General features: G+C 42.7%; 2 protein-coding genes across 7 annotated transcripts in view; both read right to left on the bottom strand.

Moving 5' to 3' along the window:
- LOC133619176 (uncharacterized) overlaps positions 1-25,164 on the bottom strand; it is a 170,400-nt gene that overhangs the window by 98,209 nt on the left and 47,027 nt on the right. The gene's annotated exons all lie outside the window — the stretch shown is intronic.
- Positions 1-25,164, bottom strand: part of LOC133619192 (uncharacterized) — a 44,530-nt gene that overhangs the window by 536 nt on the left and 18,830 nt on the right. For 2 of the 6 annotated variants that reach the window (XM_061980124.1, XM_061980123.1), the window contains exon 2: positions 17,258-18,213. In XM_061980124.1, the coding sequence (XP_061836108.1) occupies positions 17,381-18,213 (833 nt within the window). In that variant the 3' untranslated portion in view covers positions 17,258-17,380. Of the gene's footprint in view, positions 1-5,506; positions 6,766-12,255; positions 12,555-17,257; positions 18,214-25,164 lie in introns of those variants that run through there. The other 4 variants (XM_061980121.1, XM_061980125.1, XM_061980120.1 and 1 more) reach the window with 4 other exon arrangements.

Genomic DNA, 25,164 nt, shown 5'->3' on the forward strand with positions numbered 1-25,164 from the left:
AAATCCACAGCAGCCATGCAAACCAACATTTTTGTTTTATTCTGAAATTCAAAAAATTCACTAACAATGACAAAGAAAAAGAAAATGGTCATGAAAACGTCGCACATTCTAACAGACATTTAAAATGATTACTATCAAATGAAATGAATAAGTAATGTGTAGTATGATGCCTTAGTTAGCTTTTGGTTTCATTATTCAAGTGTTATCTCTCTCACGTTTCCTGTTTTCTTCGTTTTATTTCAATATCTTGATTAATGGTTTGTGTTAGTTTTATGTTCAGATTGTAAAAAAAAAAGTATATTGTAGAAATAAAGATTGTTCGGGTAAAAAACACTTTGCCTGTTTGCGCATGCGCCAAAAAATCACTTTATGGCAAAAATATAGCTGTTGCTTTTATAATGTTTGTTGTGTGAAATATAAATGATCTATTATCAGAGATTAGCTTTGAGTCGCCATTTACTACATCTTATACTACATTTGGCATACTTGTAAAAGACAACCTAGAAATTACCATTCAAATGTTTCATAGAGGGCAGCACGGTGGCACAGGGGTTAGTGCATCTGCCTCACAATACGAAGGTCCTGAGTAGTCTTGAGTTCAATCCCGGGCTCGGGATCTTTCTGTGTGGAGTTTGCATGTTCTCCCCGTGACTGCGTGGGTTCCCTCCGGGTACTCCGGCTTCCTCCCACCTCCAAAAGACATGCACCTGGGGATAGGCCCCTCCCACCCCCAAAGACATGCACCTGGGGATAGGCCCCTCCCACCTCCAAAGACATGCACCTGGGGATAGGCCCCTCCCACCTCCAAAGACATGCACCTAGGTTGATTGTCAACACTAAATCATACTTGCCAACCTTGAGACCTCCGATTTCGGGAGGTGGGGGGTGGGGGCGTGGTCGGGGGTGGGGCAGGGCGTGGTTGGGGGCGTGGTTAAGAGGGGAGGAGTATATTGACAGCTAGAATTCACCAAGTCAAGTATTTCATATATATATATATATATATATATATAAATATATATATATATATATATATATATATACACACACAGGTAAAAGCCAGTAAATTAGAATATTTTGAAAAACTTGATTTATTTCAGTAATTGCATTCAAAAGGTGTAACTTGTACATTATATTTATTCATTGCACACAGACTGATGCATTCAAATGTTTATTTCATTTCATTTTGATGATTTGAAGTGGCAACAAATGAAAATCCAAAATTCCGTGTGTCACAAAATTAGAATAGTACTTAAGGCTAATACAAAAAAGGGATTTTTAGAAATGTTGGCCAACTGAAAAGTATGAAAATGAAAAATATGAGCATGTACAATACTCAATACTTGGTTGGAGCTCCTTTTGCCTCAATTACTGCGTTAATGCGGCGTGGCATGGAGTCGATGAGTTTCTGGCACTGCTCAGGTGTTATGAGAGCCCAGGTTGCTCTGATAGTGGCCTTCAACTCTTCTGCGTTTTTGGCTCTGGCATTCTGCATCTTCCTTTTCACAATACCCCACAGATTTTCTATGGGGCTAAGGTCAGGGGAGTTGGCGGGCCAATTTAGAACAGAAATACCATGGTCCGTAAACCAGGCACGGGTAGATTTTGCGCTGTGTGCAGGCGCCAAGTCCTGTTGGAACTTGAAATCTCCATCTCCATAGAGCAGGTCAGCAGCAGGAAGCATGAAGTGCTCTAAAACTTGCTGGTAGACGGCTGCGTTGACCCTGGATCTCAGGAAACAGAGTGGACCGACACCAGCAGATGACATGGCACCCCAAACCATCACTGATGGTGGAAACTTTACACTAGACTTCAGGCAACGTGGATCCTGTGCCTCTCCTGTCTTCCTCCAGACTCTGGGACCTCGATTTCCAAAGGAAATGCAAAATTTGCTTTCGTCAGAAAACATGACTTTGGACCACTCAGCAGCAGTCCAGCTCTTTTTTTCCTTAGCCCAGGTGAGACGCTTTTCGCGCTGTTTCTTGGTCAACAGTGGCTTGACACGAGGTATGCGGCAGTTGAAACCCATGTCTTTCAAGCGTCTCTTGGTGGTGGATCTTGAAGCACTGACTCCAGCAGCTGTCCACTCCTTCTGAATCTCCCCCACATTTTTGAATGGGTTTTTTTTCACAATCTTGACCAGGGCGCGGTGATCCCTATCGCTTGTACACTTTTTCTGACCACAGTTTTTCCTTCCCTTTGCCTCTCCATTAATGTGTTTGGACACAGAGCTCTGAGAACAGCCAGCCTCTTCAGCAATAACCTTTTGTGTCTTTCCCTCCTTGTGCAATGTGTCGATGGTTGCCTTTTGGACAGCTATCAAATCTGAAGTCTTCCCCATGTTTGTGTAGGCTTCAGAACTGGACTGAGAGACCATTTAAAGCCCTTTGCAGGTGTTTTGAGTTAATCAGCTGATTAGTTTGTGGCACCAGGTGTCTTCAAAATTTAACCCTTACACAATATTCTAATTTTGTGACACACGGAATTTTGGATTTTCATTTGTTGCCACTTCAAATCATCAAAATTAAATGAAATAAACATTTGAATGCATCAGTCTGTGTGCAATGAATAAATATAATGTACAAGTTACACCTTTTGAATGCAATTACTGAAATAAATCAAGTTTTTCAAAATATTCTAATTTACTGGCTTTTACCTGTATATATATATATATATATATATATATATATATATATATATATATCTACATCCTGAAAATATGCAAACAAAACTGTGTTTAGATAATTGATACTTCAAACTTGCATAAATAAATATTAAGGAATATAACATAACTTGGCTTCTGAGAGTTTCAAAATGTAATGAATAAAATGCTAAAGTTGTTGATAAACAAGCAATTATTTTAATAATTAAATATGGTCATTTTAAATGAATTATTATGATAATTTAAAATCAATTATTTCAAATATGTTTATTTTAATGTATAATTCTATGGCTGGATGTAATAAGGAGTCAGAAAAAATAAAAATAAAAATACAATTAATTTTGATGTTTTTAGCAAAATATAGTAAACATTTATTTAGTTTTTTTTTTTTTTAAATTAATAAATATATTTATTTTTAGGTAAGATAAACATAATAATACAATTTATCTCTCGTCTGGATGATTTAGTTCTTGTCACCCTGTTGTCCTCCCGTCGTGAAAAAAGGCTGTCCTCAATCAGGTCCGCATGAAGCTGGAGGGGGCGTGGCCTCCAGCTCCGCCTGAACATCGGGAGATTTTCGGGAGAATATTTGTCCCGGGAGGTTTTCAGTAGAGGCGCTGAATTTCGGGAGTCTCCCGGAAAATTCGGGAGGGTTGGCAAGTATGCACTAAATGGGCCCTAGTGTGTGAATGTGAGCGTGAATGTCGTCTGTCTATCCGTGTTGGCCCTGCGATGAGGTGGCGACTTGTCCAGAATGTACCCAGCCTTCCGCCCGAATGGAGCTGAGATAGGCTCCAGCACCCCCGCGACCCCAAAAGGGACAAGCGATGGAAAATGGATGGATGTTTGATAGATAACAGTAAGTTATTCTACATTTCACTAATAATAATAATTGCAAACAGATACAAATATTTTTACATATTTATTCCTTAAAATATTATAAGCACAAATATCATATGTCCAGAACCCTGACCTTCCAGAGTTTTACGTCAATGGAAACTTTCAAAGTCTAAAATTTGGGCATTATAGGTAAAAGCCAGTAAATTAGAATATTTTGAAAAACTTGATTTATTTCAGTAATTGCATTCAAAAGGTGTAACTTGTACATTATATTTATTCATTGCACACAGACTGATGCATTCAAATGTTTATTTCATTTAATTTTGATGATTTGAAGTGGCAACAAATGAAAATCCAAAATTCCGTGTGTCACAAAATTAGAATATTACTTAAGGCTAATACAAAAAAGGGATTTTTAGAAATGTTGGCCAACTGAAAAGTATGAAAATGAAAAATATGAGCATGTACAATACTCAATACTTGGTTGGAGCTCCTTTTGCCTCAATTACTGCGTTAATGCGGCGTGGCATGGAGTCGATGAGTTTCTGGCACTGCTCAGGTGTTATGAGAGCCCAGGTTGCTCTGATAGTGGCCTTCAACTCTTCTGCGTTTTTGGGTCTGGCATTCTGCATCTTCCTTTTTACAATACCCCACAGATTTTCTATGGGGCTAAGGTCAGGGGAGTTGGCGGGCCAATTTAGAACAGAAATACCATGGTCCGTAAACCAGGCACGGGTAGATTTTGCGCTGTGTGCAGGCGCCAAGTCCTGTTGGAACTTGAAATCTCCATCTCCATAGAGCAGGTCAGCAGCAGGAAGCATGAAGTGCTCTAAAACTTGCTGGTAGACGGCTGCGTTGACCCTGGATCTCAGGAAACAGAGTGGACCGACACCAGCAGATGACATGGCACCCCAAACCATCACCCAACCATGCAAATTTTGCATTTCCTTTGGAAATCGAGGTCCCAGAGTCTGGAGGAAGACAGGAGAGGCACAGGATCCACGTTGCCTGAAGTCTAGTGTAAAGTTTCCACCATCAGTGATGGTTTGGGGTGCCATGTCATCTGCTGGTGTCGGTCCACTCTGTTTCCTGAGATCCAGGGTCAACGCAGCCGTCTACCAGCAAGTTTTAGAGCACTTCATGCTTCCTGCTGCTGACCTGCTCTATGGAGATGGAGATTTCAAGTTCCAACAGGACTTGGCGCCTGCACACAGCGCAAAATCTACCCGTGCCTGGTTTACGGACCATGGTATTTCTGTTCTAAATTGGCCCGCCAACTCCCCTGACCTTAGCCCCATAGAAAATCTGTGGGGTATTGTGAAAAGGAAGATGCAGAATGCCAGACCCAAAAACGCAGAAGAGTTGAAGGCCACTATCAGAGCAACCTGGGCTCTCATAACACCTGAGCAGTGCCAGAAACTCATCGACTCCATGCCACGCCGCATTAACGCAGTAATTGAGGCAAAAGGAGCTCCAACCAAGTATTGAGTATTGTACATGCTCATATTTTTCATTTTCATACTTTTCAGTTGGCCAACATTTCTAAAAATCCCTTTTTTGTATTAGCCTTAAGTAATATTCTAATTTTGTGACACACGGGATTTTGGATTTTCATTTGTTGCCACTTCAAATCATCAAAATTAAATGAAATAAACATTTGAATGCATCAGTCTGTGTGCAATGAATAAATATAATGTACAAGTTACACCTTTTGAATGCAATTACTGAAATAAATCAAGTTTTTCAAAATATTCTAATTTACTGGCTTTTACCTGTATTTACTAGTGTTGTACTTTTTTTCCACCCTTAGAGGTAAAATCTAAACTCCCTTCATAATTAGTCTCTTTAAATCAAAAGAAAACAAATCCAACCAAGTTATCCGAAACGTCCGATCTCCTCCAAAAGCTAAAGAAGTCCCAATAAAAAGAAATGTCTTACTGAACACATGACAACTCTTCAAGCGGTAACACTGCTGCTGTCCTACGGCGGTACTGGAGACTGCTTAAGATAAGAGTTGAAGAAAACAGTTGCAAAAATGACACAATGAACATATTGCAAAGAATGCGTGTGACAACGTGAACAATCCAATAATATGTGGCGTAGATACAGTTTCCTGCTGCGTCATTGGCTGTCTTTTGATTGTTGATGCTTCAGTTCAGGGTGTCGGCAGCGATTTTTATTGAGAAGTTGTCTGGACAGGAAGAAGGCAGGATGACTGAGAACAAGTCAGACTTCTATTTGCATCCACAAAAACAGTTGTGTGGCTTACAGACGGGAGCGAAACAAACGCCAAAGAAAGTTCTCCTAACTTGGTCTGGCTCCACACAATGAAATGTTTATTTATCCCGTGTGTGTTCGGCTGTGTTTGCTCAAAGTGCTTTTCTGCGAAAAGCTTTTGTCGCAAACTGAACACTTAAATGGTTTTTCTCCTGTGTGCGTTCTCATGTGTTGGATCACGGCTCTTTTTTGAGCAAAGTTTTTGTCGCAAACCGAGCAATTAAATGGTTTCTCCCCTGTGTGTGTTCTCATGTGCTGGCTCAAAACAATTTTTTGAGCAAAGCTTTTGTCGCAAACCGAGCAATTAAATGGTTTCTCTTTTGTGTGCGTTCTCATGTGTTGGATCATAACTCTCTTTTGAGAAAAGTTTTTACCACAAACCGAACAATTGTAGGTTTTTTCTCCGCTGTGTATTTTCATGTGTTCGGTCAAATTGCCCTTTTGCGAGAAGTTTTTGGCACATTCGGGACAACTAAATGTGTTTTCTCCCGTGTGTGTTCTGATATGTTGGGTCAAATTGCTCTTTTGAGAAAAACCTTTATCGCAAAATGGACATCGAAAGGGTTTTTCTCCAGTGTGAGTCCTTATGTGGTCTGTCAAAACTCTCTTATAGGAAAACTTTTTACCACAAACTGAGCAGAGAAAACGTTTTGTACCTTTTGTCTTAGTGTGAGTCCTCATATCACCTTCACAGTCTGTATCGCTGCTCAAAGTTACTTCAACCTCGTGTTCAGCCTCACTATCTGATAGTGGAGCTAAGAGGTGGTCTGGTTGTGGTTTCTCTTCATCATCTTCAGTCTTCACAGAGACAACAGTCAGTGGCAACTTGGTGTAATCAGCTTCCTCTCGTCCTAGAAGACACTCTCCCTCCTGAGTGATCCAGAGTTCCTCCTCTTCCTCTTTAATGTGGAGGGGCTGCGGATCCTCCTTCTTCAAAGTGGAGCTCCCCACGGGAGCATCTTCTGGAAGACCAATCAGCTGCAGGGCGTCTGTGGGACACAACCAACACAAAAACACTTAAACTCAGACATGATCCATGAAATGTTTCTCCTTGAACTCGCTACTACGGCTCGCCGATTATATGATCGTGATCAATGATCCGGATACATTTCAAGTTGATTACGGTGAACAGCTGTGAGTGTACAGTACAGGCCAAAAGTTTGGACACACCTTCTCCTCATTCAATGCTTTTTTTTCTTTATTTTCATGACTATTTACATTGTAGATTGTCACATTAAAACTATGAATGAACACACGTGGAGTTATGTACCTGAAAACATGTTTTATATTCTAGTTCCTTCAAAATAGCCACCATTTGCTCTGATTACTGCTTTATAATAATAATAATAATAATAATATATTTTATTTGTAAAAAAGCACTTTACATTGAGCAAACAACCTGTATTAAAAAATAAAAAAATAAAAATAAATACAAATAAAAACTAGAACAGCCAAATAGCCAGAACTAGCACGCATAAATCTAAAAAAAAAGGCTTTTTTTAAAAGAAGGGTTTTTAAGCGTTTTTTAAAGGGGCACATTATCACCAGACCTATGTAAGCGTCAATATATACCGTATTTTCCGCACTATAAGGCGCACCTAAAAACCACAAATTTTCTCAAAAGCTGACAGTGCGCCTTATAACCCGGTGCGCCTTATATATGGATAAATATTAAGATTCATTTTCATAAAGTTACGGTCTCGCAACTTCGGTAAACAGCCGCCATCTTTTTTCCCGGTAGAACAGGAAGCGCTTCTTCTTCTACGCAAGCAACCGCCAAGGTAAGCACCCGCCCCCATAGAACAGGAAGCGCTTCTTCTTCTACTGTAAGCAACCACCCGCCCGCGTAGAAGAAGAAAAAGCGCGCGGATATCACCGTACGTTTCATTTCCTTTGTGTGTTTACATCTGTAAAGACCACAAAATGGCTCCTACTAAGCGACCGGGATCCGGTTCATGAAAAGACGCAATCTCTCCATCCGCACACGGATTACTATTTCACAGCAACTGATATTCCTGTGAACCGCACTGTGGATACAACGGGAGCACGTACGGTGAATATTCGCACCACAGGGAATGAGAAGTCATCCTTCACTGTGGTTCTAGCTTGCCATGCTAATGGCCAGAAACTTCCACCCATGGTGATATTCAAAAGGAAGACCTTGCCAAAAGAGACCTTTCCAGCCGGCGTCATCATAAAAGCTAACTCGAAGGGATGGATGAAGAAAAGATGAGCGAGTGGTTAAGGTAAGTTTAAGTTTACGCGAAGAGGCCGGGTGGCTTTTTTCACGCAGCTCTGTCCATGTTGATATACGTATGTTTGTGATTGCACATTTGCGTACATTTTGGGAGTGAACAGAGTTGTTAGAACGCTGGTTTTTAATATATTATTAAAGTTTGACTGACCTATTTGACTGTTTTTTTGACATTCCTTTAGCGCAGTTAGATGCGGCTTATAACACGGGGCGGCTTATAGGTGGACAAAGTTTTGAAATATGCCGTTCATTGAAGGCGCGGCTTATAACCCAGGGCGCCTTATGGTGCGGAAAATACGGTACCTTGATGTTGCAAAAAAAGACTTCTTTTTTTTTTAACCGATTTCCGAACTCTAAATGGGTGAATTTTGGCGAATTAAACGCCTTTCTAATATTCGCTCTCGGAGCGATGACGTCACAACGTGGCGTCACATCGGGAAACAATCCGCCATTTTCTCAAACACCGAGTCAAATCAGCTCTGTTATTTTCCGTTTTTTCGACTGTTTTCCGTACCTTGGAGACATCATGCCTCGTCGGTGTGTTGTCGGAGGGTGTAACAACACCAACAGGGACGGATTCAAGTTGCACCAGTGGCCCAAAGATGCCAAAGTGGCAAGAAATTGGACGTTTGTTCCGCACACTTTACCGACGAAAGCTATGCTACGACAGAGATGGCAAGAATGTGTGGATATCCTGCGACACTCAAAGCAGATGCATTTCCAACCATAAAGTCAGAGAAATCTGCCGCCAGACCCCCATTGAATCTGCCGGAGTGTGTGAGCAATTCAGGGACAAAGGACCTCGGTAGCACGGCAAGCAATGGCGGCAGTTTGTTCCCGCAGACGAGCGAGCTAAACCCCCTATCGACCCTAGCTTCCCTGGCCTGCTGACATCAACTCCAAAACTGGACAGATCAGCTTTCAGGAAAAGAGCGCGGATGAGGGTATGTCTACAGAATATATTAACTGATGAAAATTGGGCTGTCTGCACTCTCAAAGTGCATGTTGTTGCCAAATGTATTTCATATGCTGTAAACCTAGTTCATAGTTGTTAGTTTCCTTTAATGCCAAACAAACACATACCAATCGTTGGTTAGAAGGCGATCGCCGAATTCGTCCTCGCTTTCTCCCGTGTCGCTGGCTGTCGTGTCGTTTTCGTCGGTTTCGCTTGCATACGGTTCAAACCGATATGGCTCAATAGCTTCAGTTTCTTCTTCAATTTGGTTTTCGCTACCTGCCTCCACACTACAACCATCCGTTTCAATACATGCGTAATCTGTTGAATCGCTTAAGCCGCTGAAATCCGAGTCTGAATCCGAGCTAATGTCGCTATAGCTTGCTGTTCTTTCCGCCATGTTTGTTTGTGTTGGCTTCACTGTGTGACGTCACAGGAAAATGGACGGGTGTATATAACGATGGTTAAAATCAGGCACTTTGAAGCTTTTTTTAGGGATATTGCGTGATGGGTAAAATTTTGAAAAAAACTTTGAAAAATATGATAAGCCACTGGGAACTGATTTTTAATGGTTTTAACCATTCTGAAATTGTGATAATGTTCCCCTTTAAAAGCATTCACAGTCTGTGGTGCACTCAGGTGGTCAGGGAGAGCATTCCACAGACTGGGAGCGGCGGAGCAGAAAACCACGTCTCATATTGTTCGTAGCTTTGTCCTCAGAGGTTGGAGGAGGTTAGCCTGTCCGGAGCGGAGGTGTCGTGTGGAGGATTTGGGGGTGAGCAGTTCTTTGAAGTAGAGGGGGGAATTACTATGGAGGCACTGTATGGTTAGTAGGGAGACTTTGTATTCAATCCTGAGCGGAACAGGAAGCCAGTGAAGGGATTTGAGATGTGGTCGTATTTCCGCTTTGCACACTCTTGGCATTCTGTGGGAACTCCTTCAAGACTGTTGGAAAACCATTTTCACTACCCCTTGAAGCTCATGGAGAGAATGCCAAGAGTGTGCAAAGCAGTAATCAGAGCAAAGGGTGGCTATTTTGAAGAAACCAGAATATAAAACATGTTTTCAGTTATTTCACCTTTTGTTGTTAAGTACATAACTCCACATGTGTTCATTCATAGTTTTGATGTGACAATCTACAATGTAAATAGTCATGAAAATAAAGAAAAAGCATTGCATGAGGAGAAGGTGTGTCCAAACGTTTGGCCTGTACTGTATATTAACGCCATCCAACATGGCAGAACCACCAAATTGATGGCTTGCCGCCCCAACGTCCAGTTAGCAGGTGCACTGAAGTAAACAGAAAGACCGAACTTGGAGAAAAACAAATCAAACTTGGAGTTATCCAGATTGAAGTTTGCTAAAAACAGAACGCGGAAAGTCAGGGAAATTGCCGTGCCATGCAAATTTTGCATTTCCTTTGGAAATCGAGGTCCCAGAGTCTGAAGGAAGACAGGAGAGGCACAGGATCCACGTTGCCTGAAGTCTAGTGTAAAGTTTCCACCATCAGTGATGGTTTGGGGTGCCATGTCATCTGCTGGTGTCGGTCCACTTTGTTTCCTGAGATCCAGGGTCAACGCAGCCGTCTACCAGCAAGTTTTAGAGCACTTCATGCTTCCTGCTGCTGACCTGCTCTATGGAGATGGAGATTTCAAGTTCCAACAGGACTTGGCGCCTGCACACAGCGCAAAATCTACCCGTGCCTGGTTTACGGACCATGGTATTTCTGTTCTAAATTGGCCCGCCAACTCCCCTGACCTTAGCCCCATAGAAAATCTGTGGGGTATTGTGAAAAGGAAGTTGCAGAATGCCAGACCCAAAAACGCAGAAGAGTTGAAGGCCACTATCAGAGCAACCTGGGCTCTCATAACACCTGAGCAGTGCCAGAAACTCATCGACTCCATGCCACGCCGCATTAACGCAGTAATTGAGGCAAAAGGAGCTCCAACCAAGTATTGAGTATTGTACATGCTCATATTTTTCATTTTCATACTTTTCAGTTGGCCAACATTTCTAAAAATCCCTTTTTTGTATTTGCCTTAAGTAATATTCTAATTTTGTGACACACGGAATTTTGGATTTTCATTTGTTGCCACTTCAAATCATCAAAATTAAATGAAATAAACATTTGAATGCATCAGTCTGTGTGCAATGAATAAATATAATGTACAAGTTACACCTTTTGAATGCAATTACTGAAATAAATCAAGTTTTTCAAAATATTCTAATTTACTGGCTTTTACCTGTATATATATATATATATATATATATATATATATATATATATATATACGATGAGGTGGCGACTTGTCCAGGGTGTACCCCGCCTTCCGCCCGATTGTAGCTGAGATAGGCTCCAGCGCCCCCCGCGACCCCAAAGGGAATAAGCGGTAGAAAATGGATGGATGGATGGATGGATGGATATATATATATATATATATATATATATATATATATATATATATATATATATATATATATATATATATATATATATATCTACATCCTGAAAATATGCAAACAAAACTGTGTTTAGATAATTGATACTTCAAACTTGCATAAATAAATATTAAGGAATATAACATAACTTGGCTTCTGAGAGTTTCAAAATGTAATGAATACAATGCTAAAGTTGTTGATAAAGAAGCAATTATTTTAATAATTAAATATGGTCATTTTAAATGAATTATTATGATAATTTAAAATCGATTATTTCAAATATGTTTATTTTAATGTATAATTCTATGGCTGGATGCAATAAGGAATCAGCAAAAAAATAATAATAAAAATACAATTAATTTTGAGGTTTTTAGCAAAATATAGTAAAAATGTATTTAGTTTTTTTTTTAAATTAATAAATATATTTATTTTTAGGTAAGATAAACATAATAATACAATTTATCTCTAGTCTGGATGATTTAGTTCTTGTCACCCTGTTGTCCTCCCGCCATGAAAAAAGGCTGTCCTCACTCAGGTCCGCATGGAGCTGGAGGGGGCGTGGCTTCCAGCTCCGGCTGAAAATCGGGAGATTTTCGGGAGAATATTTGTCCCGGGAGGTTTTCGGGAGAGGCGGTGAATTTCGGGAGTCTCCTGGGAAATTCGGGAGGGTTGGCAAGTATGAATTCTCCTCTGATGTGAACTCCACTGCCTTCTTCAAGCTAACAATCATGGCGGCTCTTTTGTTTACATTGTTGAAAAGTCGGCTGATTTCTGAGAGCAGCCCTTTTCAGAGCTTACATTAAACTTCAAAATGATCTTAAGCTCACTCACCTTCATCTTTCGTCTTTGTCTCCGTTGGTGATTTGCTGGAATGTTCTCTTTCTCTTTTCCATGACGTCGCCATCTTAGCATAGCAGTAGTCGTCCATGTGCTCTCACGTCTTCACTGCAGAAAACTCTCCGTCGCTCCGAGCTCAACTTGTGTTTGGTGGTCTAGAGAAAAGAGGAATGTATGATGTATGTGTTGGTGTGTTTGCTGTTAGAAGGTCAATATCAAAGTTCTCCGGAAAAGCACCGCCGCTTAGTCCGCCATCTTGACTTCGAGCTGCCGGGTTTCCTTTGCGCATGCGTGAAAAGTAAGCCACTTCCGTTTCTTTCCTTGCAGCAGTTTTTTTTTCTTCAAAATGTCCTTTTCCCCCCCTAAAAACCTTGTTGTGTTCTGATGAAACACCTTCCCATATATTCATATTATTGTTGTATTACTATTTCAACTAGGCATTGCAGATATTGGGGCGGTATCGCTCGGTTGGCAACTTGAGGGTTCCAGGTTCGATCCCCACTTCCATCCTAGTCACTCCCGTTGTGTCCTTGGGCAAGGGACTTTACCCATCTTCTACCAGTGCCACCCAACGCATTACTGTAACGGTGTCTGTGTTTACTAACAAGACATCATGGCGGAGCCGAAGCCGAGTTTCTTAAGATGGAGATATTCTCACTACACTTCAGCCAGCTGAAGTGCTGGCTGTCCAGAGTTGGGACCCGGGGTGGACCGCTCGCCTGTGCATCGGTTGGGAGCATCTCTGCGCTGCTGACCCGTCTCCGCTCGGGATGGTGTCCTGCTGGCCCCACTATGGACTGGACTCTCACTATTATGTTGGATCCACTATGGACTGGACTCTTACTATTATGTTGGATCCACTATGGACTGGACTCTCACTATTATGTTAGATCCACTATGGACTGGACTCTTACTATTATGTTGGATCCACTATGGACTGGACTCTCACTATTATGTTAGATCCACTATGGACTGGACTCTCTCACTATTATGTTAGATCCACTATGGACTGGACTCTCACACTATTATGTTAGATCCACTATGGACTGGACTTACACTATTATGTTAGATCCACTATGGACTGGACTCTCACTATTATGTTAGATCCACTATGGACTGGACTCTCACTATTATGTTGGATCCACTATGGACTGGACTCTCACTATTATGTTAGATCCACTATGGACTGGACTCTCACGCTATTATGTTAGATCCACTATGGACTGGACTCTCACACTATTATGTTAGATCCACTATGGACTGGACTTACACTATTATGTTAGATCCACTATGGACTGGACTCTCACTATTATGTTAGATCCACTATGGACTGGACTTACACTATTATGTTAGATCCACTATGGACTGGACTCTCACTATTATGTTAGATCCACTATGGACTGGACTCTCACACTATTATGTTAGATCCACTATGGACTGGACTCTTACTATTATGTTAGATCCACTATAGACTGGACTCTCACAATATTATGTCAGACCCACTCAACATCCATTGCATTCGGTCTCCCCTAGGGGTTTCTCATAGTCATTCACATCGACGTCCCACTGGGGTGAGTTTTTCCTTGCCCTTATGTGGGCTTTGTACCGAGGATGTCGTTGTGGCCTGTGCAGCCCTTTGAGACAATTGTGATTTAGGGTTATATAAATAAACATTGATTGATTGATTTATTTCTTTTGTCGAGCACAAGAAAAATTGGAGACATCATGCCTCGTCGGTGTGTTGTCGGAGGGTGTAACAACACGAACAGGGACGGATTCAAGTTGCACCAGTGGCCCAAAGATGCCAAAGTGGCAAGAAATTGGACGTTTGTTCCGCACACTTTAACGACGAAAGCTATGCTACGACAGAGATGGCAAGAATGTGTGGATATCCTGCGACACTCAAAGCAGATGCATTTCCAACCATAAAGTCAAAGAAAATCTGCCGCCAGACCCCCATTGAACCTGCCGGAGTGTGTGAGCAATTCAGGGACAAAGGACCTCGCTAGCACGGCAAGCAATGGCGGCAGTTTGTTCCCGCAGACGAGTGAGCTAAACCCCCCTGGATGTCTTGGCTCACACCGTCCCTTATGCCACCGAAGATGATCAAGAGAAGAATATCGACCCTAGCTTCCCTGGCCTGCTGACATCAACTCCAAAACTGGACGGATCAGCTTTCAGGAAAAGAGCGCGGATGAGGGTATGTCTACAGAATATATTAATTGATGAAAATTGGGCTGTCTGCACTCTCAAAGTGCATGTTGTTGCCAAATGTATTTCATATGCTGTAAACCTAGTTCATAGTTGTTAGTTTCCTTTAATGCCAAACAAACACATACCAATCGTTGGTTAGAAGGCGATCGCCGAATTCGTCCTCGCTTTCTCCCGTGTCGCTGGCTGTCGTGTCGTTTTCGTGGGTTTCGCTTGCATACGGTTCAAACCGATATGGCTCAATAGCTTCAGTTTCTTCTTCAATTTGGTTTTCGCTACCTGCCTCCACACTACAACCATCCGTTTCAATACATGCGTAATCTGTTGAATCGCTTAAGCCGCTAAAATCCGAGTCTGAATCCGAGCTAATGTCGCTATAGCTTGCTGTTCTATCCGCCATGTTTGTTTGTGTTGGCTTCACTATGTGACGTCACAGGAAAATGGACGGGTGTATATAACGATGGTTAAAATCAGGCACTTTGAAGCTTTTTTTTAGGGATATTGCGTGATGGGTAAAATTTTGAAAAAAACTTCAAAAAATAAAATAAGCCACTGGGAACTGATTTTTAATGGTTTTAACTCTTCTGAAATTGTGATAATGTTCCCCTTTAATATCTAGAACATACTTGCCAACCCTCCCGGATTTTCCGGGAGACTCCCGAAATTCAGCGCTTCTCCCGAAAACCTCCCGGGACAAATTTTCTTCCAAAAATCTCCCGAAATTCAGGCGGGATAAACAGCATACCTGCCCAATCACGTTATAACTGTGGAATGATGGAGGGCGAGTTATTGGTTTCTTATGTGGGTTTATTGTTAGGCAGTTTCATTAACGTCCTCCCAGCGCGGTAACAACACACAACAGCAGCAGTCACATTTTTGTATACCGTAAAGCAGTTTGTCTGCCATAAACAGCAATGTTGTGACACACTTAAACAGGACAATAGTGCCATCTAGTGCATTTGATGAAAGCACTTTTGTGCGTGCCACACATTAATGCATCATCAGAGAAGGTGTTCAGCATGGTTCGAAAAATAGTGACAGAGAATAGAACAAGGATGGACAATTCAACCCTTAACTCAACAATGAGTAGATGAGTGTTATGTGTGTGTACATGTGTAAATAAATGAACACTGAAATTCAAGTATTTATTTTATATATATATATATATATATATATATATATATATATATAAATAATAAATAAAAATTAAAAAAAAATAAAAATAAAATAAAATATATATATATATATATATATATATAGCTAGAATTCACTGAACGTCAAGTATTTCTAATATATATATATGTATATATATATATATATATATACATGAAATACTTGACTTGGTGAATTCTAGCTGTAAATATACTCCTCCCCTTTTAGCCACGCCCCCAGCCACGCCCACCTCCTCCCCCCACCTCCCGAAATCAGAGGTCTCAAGGTTGGCAAGTATGATCTAGAATAAACATTTTGATTACAAAGTAGAACATGTTTTGTTTTTACAATACATGTTTGATAAAGACTCAGAGACTGCTGTAAAATGTAACGTCGCCTAGGAAAAATTCCATATTCACAAATCCACAGCAGTCATGCAAACCAACATTTTTTTTTATCGAATAATTGTATATGTTAGCACACAACGCTTATGCTTAAAGGCCGTTGCTCTGGTTATTATCTATTGTGCTCAAGCTGTATTTTTTCTTCTCGTGCAAGGGCACACAACTTGTTATCTTCCACTGCATGTGAGGAGTGGCCTCGCCGCAGATGTTTTCTGTCTTTCAGCTTGCTAACAGCCGAGGACGAACCAGCACCTCAACGAAGATAAGGCATATCAACAGACAAAGCAGAGACAGGGCGCAATCACAACGCCCCCCCAGCACATTCCGTTCTGAATAATCACACATTGTGCGTACTGAGCTGCTCGCATAATGTGTGACCCCTCCCTTTAGAAGCAGCCTCGGCATGTAACTAGGGAATTCCTAAACTGAATAAATAGAGGAGCGTGTGGGCTGTTCCTCAGAGCGCAGGGTGAGACTGTAACTGAGTGTGCAGCTCCATGCGTTCTCCTCATGAGCAAAATTGAACTCTGTCTCTGCCTGATTCCTTGCTTCTTGTTCTGTTTAATAGATAGTTCGGTGCTTAACCCTTGTGTAATGTTCATATTGTTGTTACTCAGCCAGCGTTTGTGGGTCTGATGGACCCGTTGCATTTTGTGGCTTTTAATGCCTCACAATCAAACACTTTGATGTTAAAATACTGAACAGATGTTTATTGGGATAAGGTAAACATCTGTTCAGTATTCAGGAAAATTTCTCCGCCAGTTTCTGCATCCCACAGGGATTTTTCTTTTGTGTTTCTGCACCTGCGGTTCCCAGACAAGGTTGCAACATTGTCAACACTGTCTGCTCTCATTTTCTCGCACATTTGACCCTCTGATGTTCTGTGTACTTTCACTCTGTCCTCCTCCTGTCTAGGCCTGCTTTGTGTGTGTGTGTGTGTGTGTGTGTGGTACACAGAAAATCGATTTCCAGACTTCTATTAGTGGACCCGGGCATCTTATATGAAATAGAAATATGTAGGGGGTGTATGGTCATGAAATATGTATTCTAATACATGTTCTTCACAGAAAAAGAGCCAAAGTCAGTGAGTCTCAGTTTGAAAAATTAATTAATTGTATCATTTTTCTTTTAATAAAAAATGAAAACGGGTCCCACAGACCCGAACACCACACAAGGGTTAAATCTGACAACAGGTAATTATTTACTAGTATTGTACTCCCCGGAAGTCAGACTTTTATTTGCATCTACAAAAACAGTTTTGTGGCATACAGACGGGAGCAAAAAAAGAAAGTACTCCAACACTTTCTCAATGACTTGTTGTAACTTGGTCTGGTCTCTAATTATGTCTTTATTTATCCTGTGTGTGTTCTGCTGTGTTTGCTCAAAGTGCTTTTCTGTGAAAAGCTTTTATCGCAAGCTGAACACTTAAATGGTTTCTCTCCTGTGTGCGTTCTCATGTGTTGGATCAAAGCTCTTTTTTGAGCAAAGTTTTTGTCGCAAACCGAGCAATTAAATGGTTTCTCCCCCGTGTGCGTTCTCATGTGTTGGCTCAGAACTCTTTTCCGGGAAAAAGGTTTATCGCAAAGCGAACATTTGAAGGGTTTTTCTCCTGTGTGTATTCTTACGTGTTCAGTCAAAACTTTCTGATGGCAAAATCTTTTACCACAAACTGAACAATCAAATGTTTTTTCTCCACTGTGCGTTTTCATGTGTTGAGTAAAATTGCCCTTGTTAGAAAAGATTTTAGGACAAACTGAGCAGCTAAAACTTTTTTTAACTCTTATCTTTTTAGAGCATTTCGAGTGTTTTTTGTCTCTGGGAGTGTTCATATCACCTTCAGAGTCTGTATCGCTGCTCAAAGTTACTTCAACCCCGTCTTCAGACTCACTATCTGATAGTGGAGCTAAGAGGTTGCCTGGTTGTGGTTTCTCTTCATCATCTTCAGTCTTCACAGAGACAACAGTCAGAGGGAAGTTGGTGAGATCCGCTTCATCCTGCCCTAGAAGACACTCTCCTTCCTGAGTGATCCAGCGTTCCTCCTCTTCCTCTTTAATGTGGGGGGGCTGTGAATCCTCCTCCTCCTCTTTAATATGTGAAGGGTGGGGATCCTCTTGTTTTAGAGTAGAGCTCCCCCCCAGCAGTTGAAGGGGAATTTCTTCTGGATGACCAATCAGCTGCTGGACGTCTGCAGGACACAAACAACACAAGCACACTTTAGTTCAGACATGATCTTAGACTTAAACTTAGACTTCCTTTTTATTGTCATTCAAATTTGAACTTTACAGCACAGATAAGAATAAAATTTCGTTACATAAGCTCATGGTAGTGCAGGATAAAAAAAGCAATAAGATGCATATATAAATAAATAATATATATATATATATATAAAATAAATAAATATATATATATAAAAAAATAAATAGATTACTGTACAGATAAATATATTGCACTTTTTCACATGCGTCCACGTTTATGGATGTACATCCATAAACGTGCTAATCCATTTTTGGGGGGAGTTGAGGGGATAATTTACCGTATTTTCCGCACCATAAGCCGCCCCGTGTTATAAGCCGCGCCTTCAATGAACGGCATATTTCAAAACTTTGTCCACCTATAAGCCGCCCCGTGTTGTAAGCCGCATCTAACTGCGCTAAAGGGAATGTCAAAAAAACAGTCAGATAGGTCAGTTAAACTTTAATAATATATTAAAAACCAGCGTTCTAACAACTCTGTTCACTCCCAAAATGTACGGTAATGTGCAAATGTGCAATCACAAACATAGTAAAATTCAAAATAGTGCAGAGCAATAGCAACATCAATAACTTAATGTTGCTCGAACGTTAATGTCACAACACACAAAATAAACATAACACTCACTTTCTGAAGTTATTCTTCATTCATAAATCCCTCAAATTCTTCTCCTACGGTGTCCGAATTAAAAAGTTGGGCGAATACGGGATCCAAAATGGCCGGCTCCGTCTCGTCGAAGTCATCAGAGTCAGTGTCGCTGTTGTCCAGCAGTTCCGTGAATCCTGCCTTCCGGAAAGCTCGGACCACAGTTGAGACCGAAATATCCGCCCAGGCATTTACGATCCACTGGCAGATGTTGGCGTATGTCGTCCGGCGCTGTCTGCCTGTCTTAGTGAAGGTGTGTTCGCCTTCGGTCATCCATTGTTCCCACGCCGTTCGCAGTCATGCTTTAAATGCCCTGTTGACACCAATATCGAGCGGTTGGAGTTCTTTGGTTAATCCACCCGGAATGACGGCGAGTGTTGTATTTGTGTGCTTCACTTGTTTTTTGACACCATCTGTGATGTGGGCGCGCATGGAGTCGTATATCAACATGGACGGAGCTGCGTGAAAAAAGCCACCCGGCCTCTTCGCGTAAACTTAAACTTACCTTAACCACTCGCTCATCTTTTCTTCATCCATCCATCCCTTCGAGTTAGCTTTTATGATGACGCCGGCTGGAAAGGTCTCTTTTGGCAAGGTCTTCCTTTTGAATATCACCATGGGTGGAAGTTTCTGGCCATTAGCATGGCAAGCTAGAACCACAGTGAAGGATGACTTCTCATTCCCTGTGGTGCGAATATTCACCGTACGTGCTCCCGTTGTATCCACAGTGCGGTTCACAGGAATATCAAAAGTCAGTGGAACCTCGTCCATGTTGATAATGTTCTCTGGCCGGATCTTTTTTTCAGCTATCTTGTTTTTACAATATGCACGGAAAGTAGCCAGCTTTTCTTGAAAGTCTTTAGGCAGTTGCTGTGAAATAGTAGTCCCTATGCGGATGGAGAGATTGCGTCTTTTCATGAACCGGAAACACCAAGAAGCACCACCTTTAAAATCATCCAGGTGAAGTTCGCTTGCTAGCGCTGTTGCCTTCATTCGAATAGTGATGGTGCTGACACTTCTGCTTGCTGCTCTCTGCTCAACAACCCACTGTTCCAGTTTGTCCTCCAACAGTTGCCATCTTGTTTTGTTCCCTCGGAAACTCTGTTTTGTCTTTTTTACCTGGCGCAGTTCATCTTGTTGCTTCCTCCACCTACGCACCATTGATTCATTTATGTTATATTCTCTTGCTGCTGCTCTATTTCCGTGTTCTTCGGCGTGACTTATTGCCTTAAGTTTAAATTCTGCGTTATACGCGTGTCGCTTAGTAGGAGCCATTTTGTGGTCTTTACAGATGTAAACACACAAAGGAAATGAAACGTAATACCCGCGCGCTTCTTCTTCTACGGGGGCGGGTGGTTGCTTACCGTAGAAGAAGAAGCGCTTCCTCTTCTACGGGGGCGGGTGCTTACCTTGGCAGTTGCTTACCATAGAAGAAGAAGCGCTTCCTCTTCTACGGGGAAAAAAGATGGCGGCTGTTTACCGTAGTTGCGAGACCGAAACTTTATGAAAATGAATCTTAATATTAATCCATATATAAAGCGCACCGGGTTATAAGCCGCACTGTCAGCTTTTGAGTAAATTTGTGGTTTTTAGGTGCGGCTAATAGTGCGGAAAATACGGTAGCTTACATCAAAGCTACACGCTACAAAGAGAGAAAATGGACTGCGAGTCCAAGCCCCAAAAAATATGGAGAAAATACAATGACCCGGATGAATGAGAACATCCATACATACGGAGAAAATCCATGATGATTGGTTGGTGTTCGTATGATCACCATTGTCACCATTGGCTAAGGTTAGGGTGAAACATTACAGACTGGCTAATCAGAGGCAAAATAAGGCGGGTCATCGAGAGTAGGAAGAAAAATCATAACAGACACGCACTACCAACTGTAATTGTCAGGTTCAAACACTGATGACATCTATTAAACAGACAAGAAGCAAGGAATTAAACAGACACAGAATTCAATTTAGCTCATTGAGGAGAAACGTCTGGGCTGTACTCTTGAACAGTCTCCCACCACGCTCTGACGAAACATTGTACGCCTCCTCTTTTATTTGGACTTTCCCTGATTACATGGCAACAGCTGTTTCTAAAGGAAGGGGGGTCGTAAACAGCCGTCGCTTTTGGTTACAAAACAGTTCAAAGAAAATGTGCCTAGAGGGTAGAGATGCGCGGTTTGCGGACACAACCGCAGAGTCCGCGGATTATCCGCGGGTCGGGCCGTTGAAATAAAAATAAAATTAGATTTTATCCGCGGGTCGGGTCGGGCGGTTGAAAAAAAAAAAAAAAAGATTTTAAATAGATTCAGGCGGGTGGCAGTTAAACCAATTGGGAAATATATATACATAGTTAAATGTTGTTACCCACATACGAAAAACGAGCGGGCACCTGCAGCATATGCCACAACAGAAGAAGAAAAAAAAAAGAGATGGACACTTTTACGGAGCGGAGAAGGGACGCCTCGCCGGGGTCCGGGACCGAGGCCCCTTCCCCCGAGAGGGCCCCACCGGGAGCCGTAGCTGAGGTGATCCTCGAGAAGGGCCCGACGCACGTCCAGGGTCACCACCGCGCCCACCGCACCGACACCCCGCCTCGTCCGCCTTCGCCGCGGCCGGCGTCACGCGCAGCAGGTAAGCAGCTTACCTGCCCGCCACCCCCGTGGCCGGGGGCGCGTAACAGGGGTCACTCCGCGCGCAGTGCGCTCACGAAAGGGGTGGGGCTCACCCTGGTGAGCCGAGTGGGCCACTTTTGGTAAGCAGAACTGGCGCTGCGGGATGAACCGAACGCCGGGTTAAGGCGCCCGATGCCGACACTCATCAGACCCCAGAAAAGGTGTTGGTTGATATAGACAGCAGGACGGTGGCCATGGAAGTCGGAACCCGCTAAGGAGTGTGTAACACTAACAACCCACCTGCCGAATCAACTAGCCCTGAAAATGGATGGCGCTCGAGCGTCGGGCCCATACCCGGCCGTCGCCGGCAGCGAGAGCTGCGAGGGCTAGGCCGCGACGAGTAGGATGGCCGCCGCGGTGCGCGCTGAAGCCTCGGGCGCGAGGGACATCGCACCTCCACGCGCTTGGAGGTGCGCTCAGCGCGGCTCCCAGATGATTGCGCACTGGTGTGCGTCTGGGCCGTGACAGCGTGGCACGCATTGAATGTCTCTGCTCCATTGGATCAGTCTCCTTTCTTTAACAGGCAAAAGCTTTATAACCTCACTAATGCCTTGCATCGTCTATATTAGATATATAACAACGGGCGGGTGCGGTTTTGAATAAATGTTAGTTCGGGTGGATGCGGATGGTTGACGACTTTTGTGATGCGGTTGCGGATGAAATAATTGCCTATCCGCGCATCTCTACTAGAGGGGGGTCAGGTCCTGCTTTCTCTCCACTTTGTAGATCTCGGGTCAAGACAAAATATTCCTGTGGATTACAATAGATCAAAGAAGCCGCCACCTTCGTGTCGCTTCCCATCCTACACAGTGGAGTTTTACAAGCCTTTTGATTGGTAAGATCAAAGACAGCTTATGTCTGCTCGCCGGGAACTCATTGAAACACAAAGTTTTGTGATAACTTAGATACAATTATTCTGACAGTAATGGTTGGAGTTTTTGTCAAGATATAGATAAATGATAGTCGAAGGATAGTCGAACCTCGGATTCAGGAGGAACAGTGTGGTTTTCGTCCTGGTCGTGGAACTGTGGACCAGCTCTATACTCTCGGCAGGGTCCTTGAGGGTGCATGGGAGTTTGCCCAACCAGTCTACATGTGCTTTGTGGACTTGGAGAAGGCATTCGACCGTGTCCCTCGGGAAGTCCTGTGGGGAGTGCTCAGAGAGTATGGGGTTTCAGACTGTCTGATTGTGGCGGTCCGCTCCCTGTATGATCAGTGTCAGAGCTTGGTCCGCATTGCCGGCAGTAAGTCGGACACGTTTCCGGTGAGGGTTGGACTCCGCCAAGGCTGCCCTTTGTCACCGATTCTGTTCATAACTTTTATGGACAGAATTTCTAGGCGCAGTCAAGGCGTTGAGGGGATCCGGTTTGGTGGCTGCAGGATTAGGTCTCTGCTTTTTGCAGATGATTTGGTCCTGATGGCTTCATCTGGCCAGGATCTTCAGCTCTCACTGGATCGGTTCGCAGCCGAGTGTGAAGCGACTGGGATGAGAATCAGCACCTCCAAGTCCGAGTCCATGGTTCTCGCCCGGAAAAGGGTGGAGTACCATCTCCGGGTTGGGGAGGAGATCTTGCCCCAAGTGGAGGAGTTCAAGTACCTCGGAGTCTTGTTCACGAGTGAGGGAAGAGTGGATGGTGAGATCGACAGGCGGATCGGTGCGGCGTCTTCAGTAATGCGGACGCTGTATCGATCCGTTGTGGTGAAGAAGGAGCTGAGCCGGAAGGCAAAGCTCTCAATTTACCGGTCGATCTACGTTCCCATCCTCACCTATGGTCATGAGCTTTGGGTTATGACCGAAAGGACAAGATCACGGGTACAAGCGGCCCAAATGAGTTTCCTCCGCCGGGTGGCGGGTCTCTCCCTTAGAGATAGGGTGAGAAGCTCTGTCATCCGGGGGGAGCTCAAAGTAAAGCCGCTGCTCCTCCACATCGAGAGGAGCCAGATGAGGTGGTTCGGGCATCTGGTCAGGATGCCACCCGAGCGCCTCCCTAAGGAGGTGTTTAGGGCATGTCCGACCGGTAGGAGGCCACGAGGAAGACCCAGGACACGTTGGGAAGACTATGTCTCCCGGCTGGCCTGGGAACGCCTCGGGATCCCCCGGGAGGAGCTGGACGAAGTGGCTGGGGAGAGGGAAGTCTGGGCTTCCCTGCTTAGGCTGCTGCCCCCGCGACCCGACCTCGGATAAGCGGAAGAAGATGGATGGATGGATAGATAAATGCTGTTTTTAACTGTAGGTTAAGACAATGAATAACATTATAGGGGTGGGCCAAAGAAAAGGCAAACTAAATAAAGAGATACAGTGGAGGTGCGGGGACCCCTAGAGGTAGTTGTAGGGTGTCCCCAGCTAAATGACAGATAGTTAATAGTAATTGGGTCCATTGGTACACTGTCAGTTACATCGATATTGATAGTATACATGTGGGCCCATAGATAGAAATGCTACTAAAGCAAGCTACTTTAGTAAAATCATAACTGACACACTCATGTCACATGACGAGGGAGTCGGAGAAAGAGGGACACTTCAAGCTGACCACTCAAAAAACAAAAAAGAAACATACTTGAAAATGTCAGAGGGATTTTCTCCCGCAGATTCGATGTTTCCTTAAGTGATGAAGATGACGTGCAGGAAACCCACAATAATGCGTTTCTTTGGCCATTTTTAGACAAATGTAAGTTTAGAGAAAATGACCAAAACCTTAGTTTGTACTTGTTTACTCTGCAAACCAAAGTCATAACTGCTCTCTTCATCCAACACAAATGTAGGAACACACAATAAAGTGAGCTGACTTGATGAAAAGTTTTACTGCCCATAACCATTACCAACTGTTCCCAAACAACACACAAGTCATTGTTGTTGTTTTTTTGTCAAGATATAGATAGATGCTGTTTTTTTTTAACTCTAGGCAGAGAAAATTAATAACATTATAGAGGTGGGCCAAAGAAAAGGCAACCTAAAATAAATACATACATTGGGGTGTGAGGTAGTTGTAGGGTGTCCCCAGCTAAAGGACAGATAGTTAATAGTAATGGAGCCGTATTGTGTCCATGTGTACACTCTCAGTGACATTAACAATCATATTATACATGTGGGCCCATGAATAGATGCCGTTAAATGTAGCAAACTACTTTTGCCATGTAGCTTGTAGTGTAGCTTGCTACAATTCTCAGGGGATAGCTTCCCCTGTAGCTTAGCTACATGTATAGCTTAGCTTACTACATTTTAGAATATAATAGAATAGAATAGAAAGTACTTTATTGATCCCTGACGGAAATTCAGCACCACAGTTCGCTCACAATAGACAATAAACACTTAGGTATTTTTTTTACATGTGAATAATATAAATACAGTCTATTAGACAGCATTATTCACATGTGAATAATATAAATACAGTCTATTATACAGCATTATTCACATGTGAATAATATAAATACAGTCTATTATACGGCATTATTCACATGTGAATAACATAAATACAGTCTATTATACGGCATTATTCACATGTGAATAACATAAATAAAGTCTATTATACGGGATTATTCACATGTGAATAACATAAATACAGTCTA

The sequence above is a fragment of the Nerophis lumbriciformis genome, linkage group LG20 (genome assembly GCF_033978685.3).
Source record: "Nerophis lumbriciformis linkage group LG20, RoL_Nlum_v2.1, whole genome shotgun sequence".
NCBI classification, from domain to species: domain Eukaryota; kingdom Metazoa; phylum Chordata; class Actinopteri; order Syngnathiformes; family Syngnathidae; genus Nerophis; species Nerophis lumbriciformis.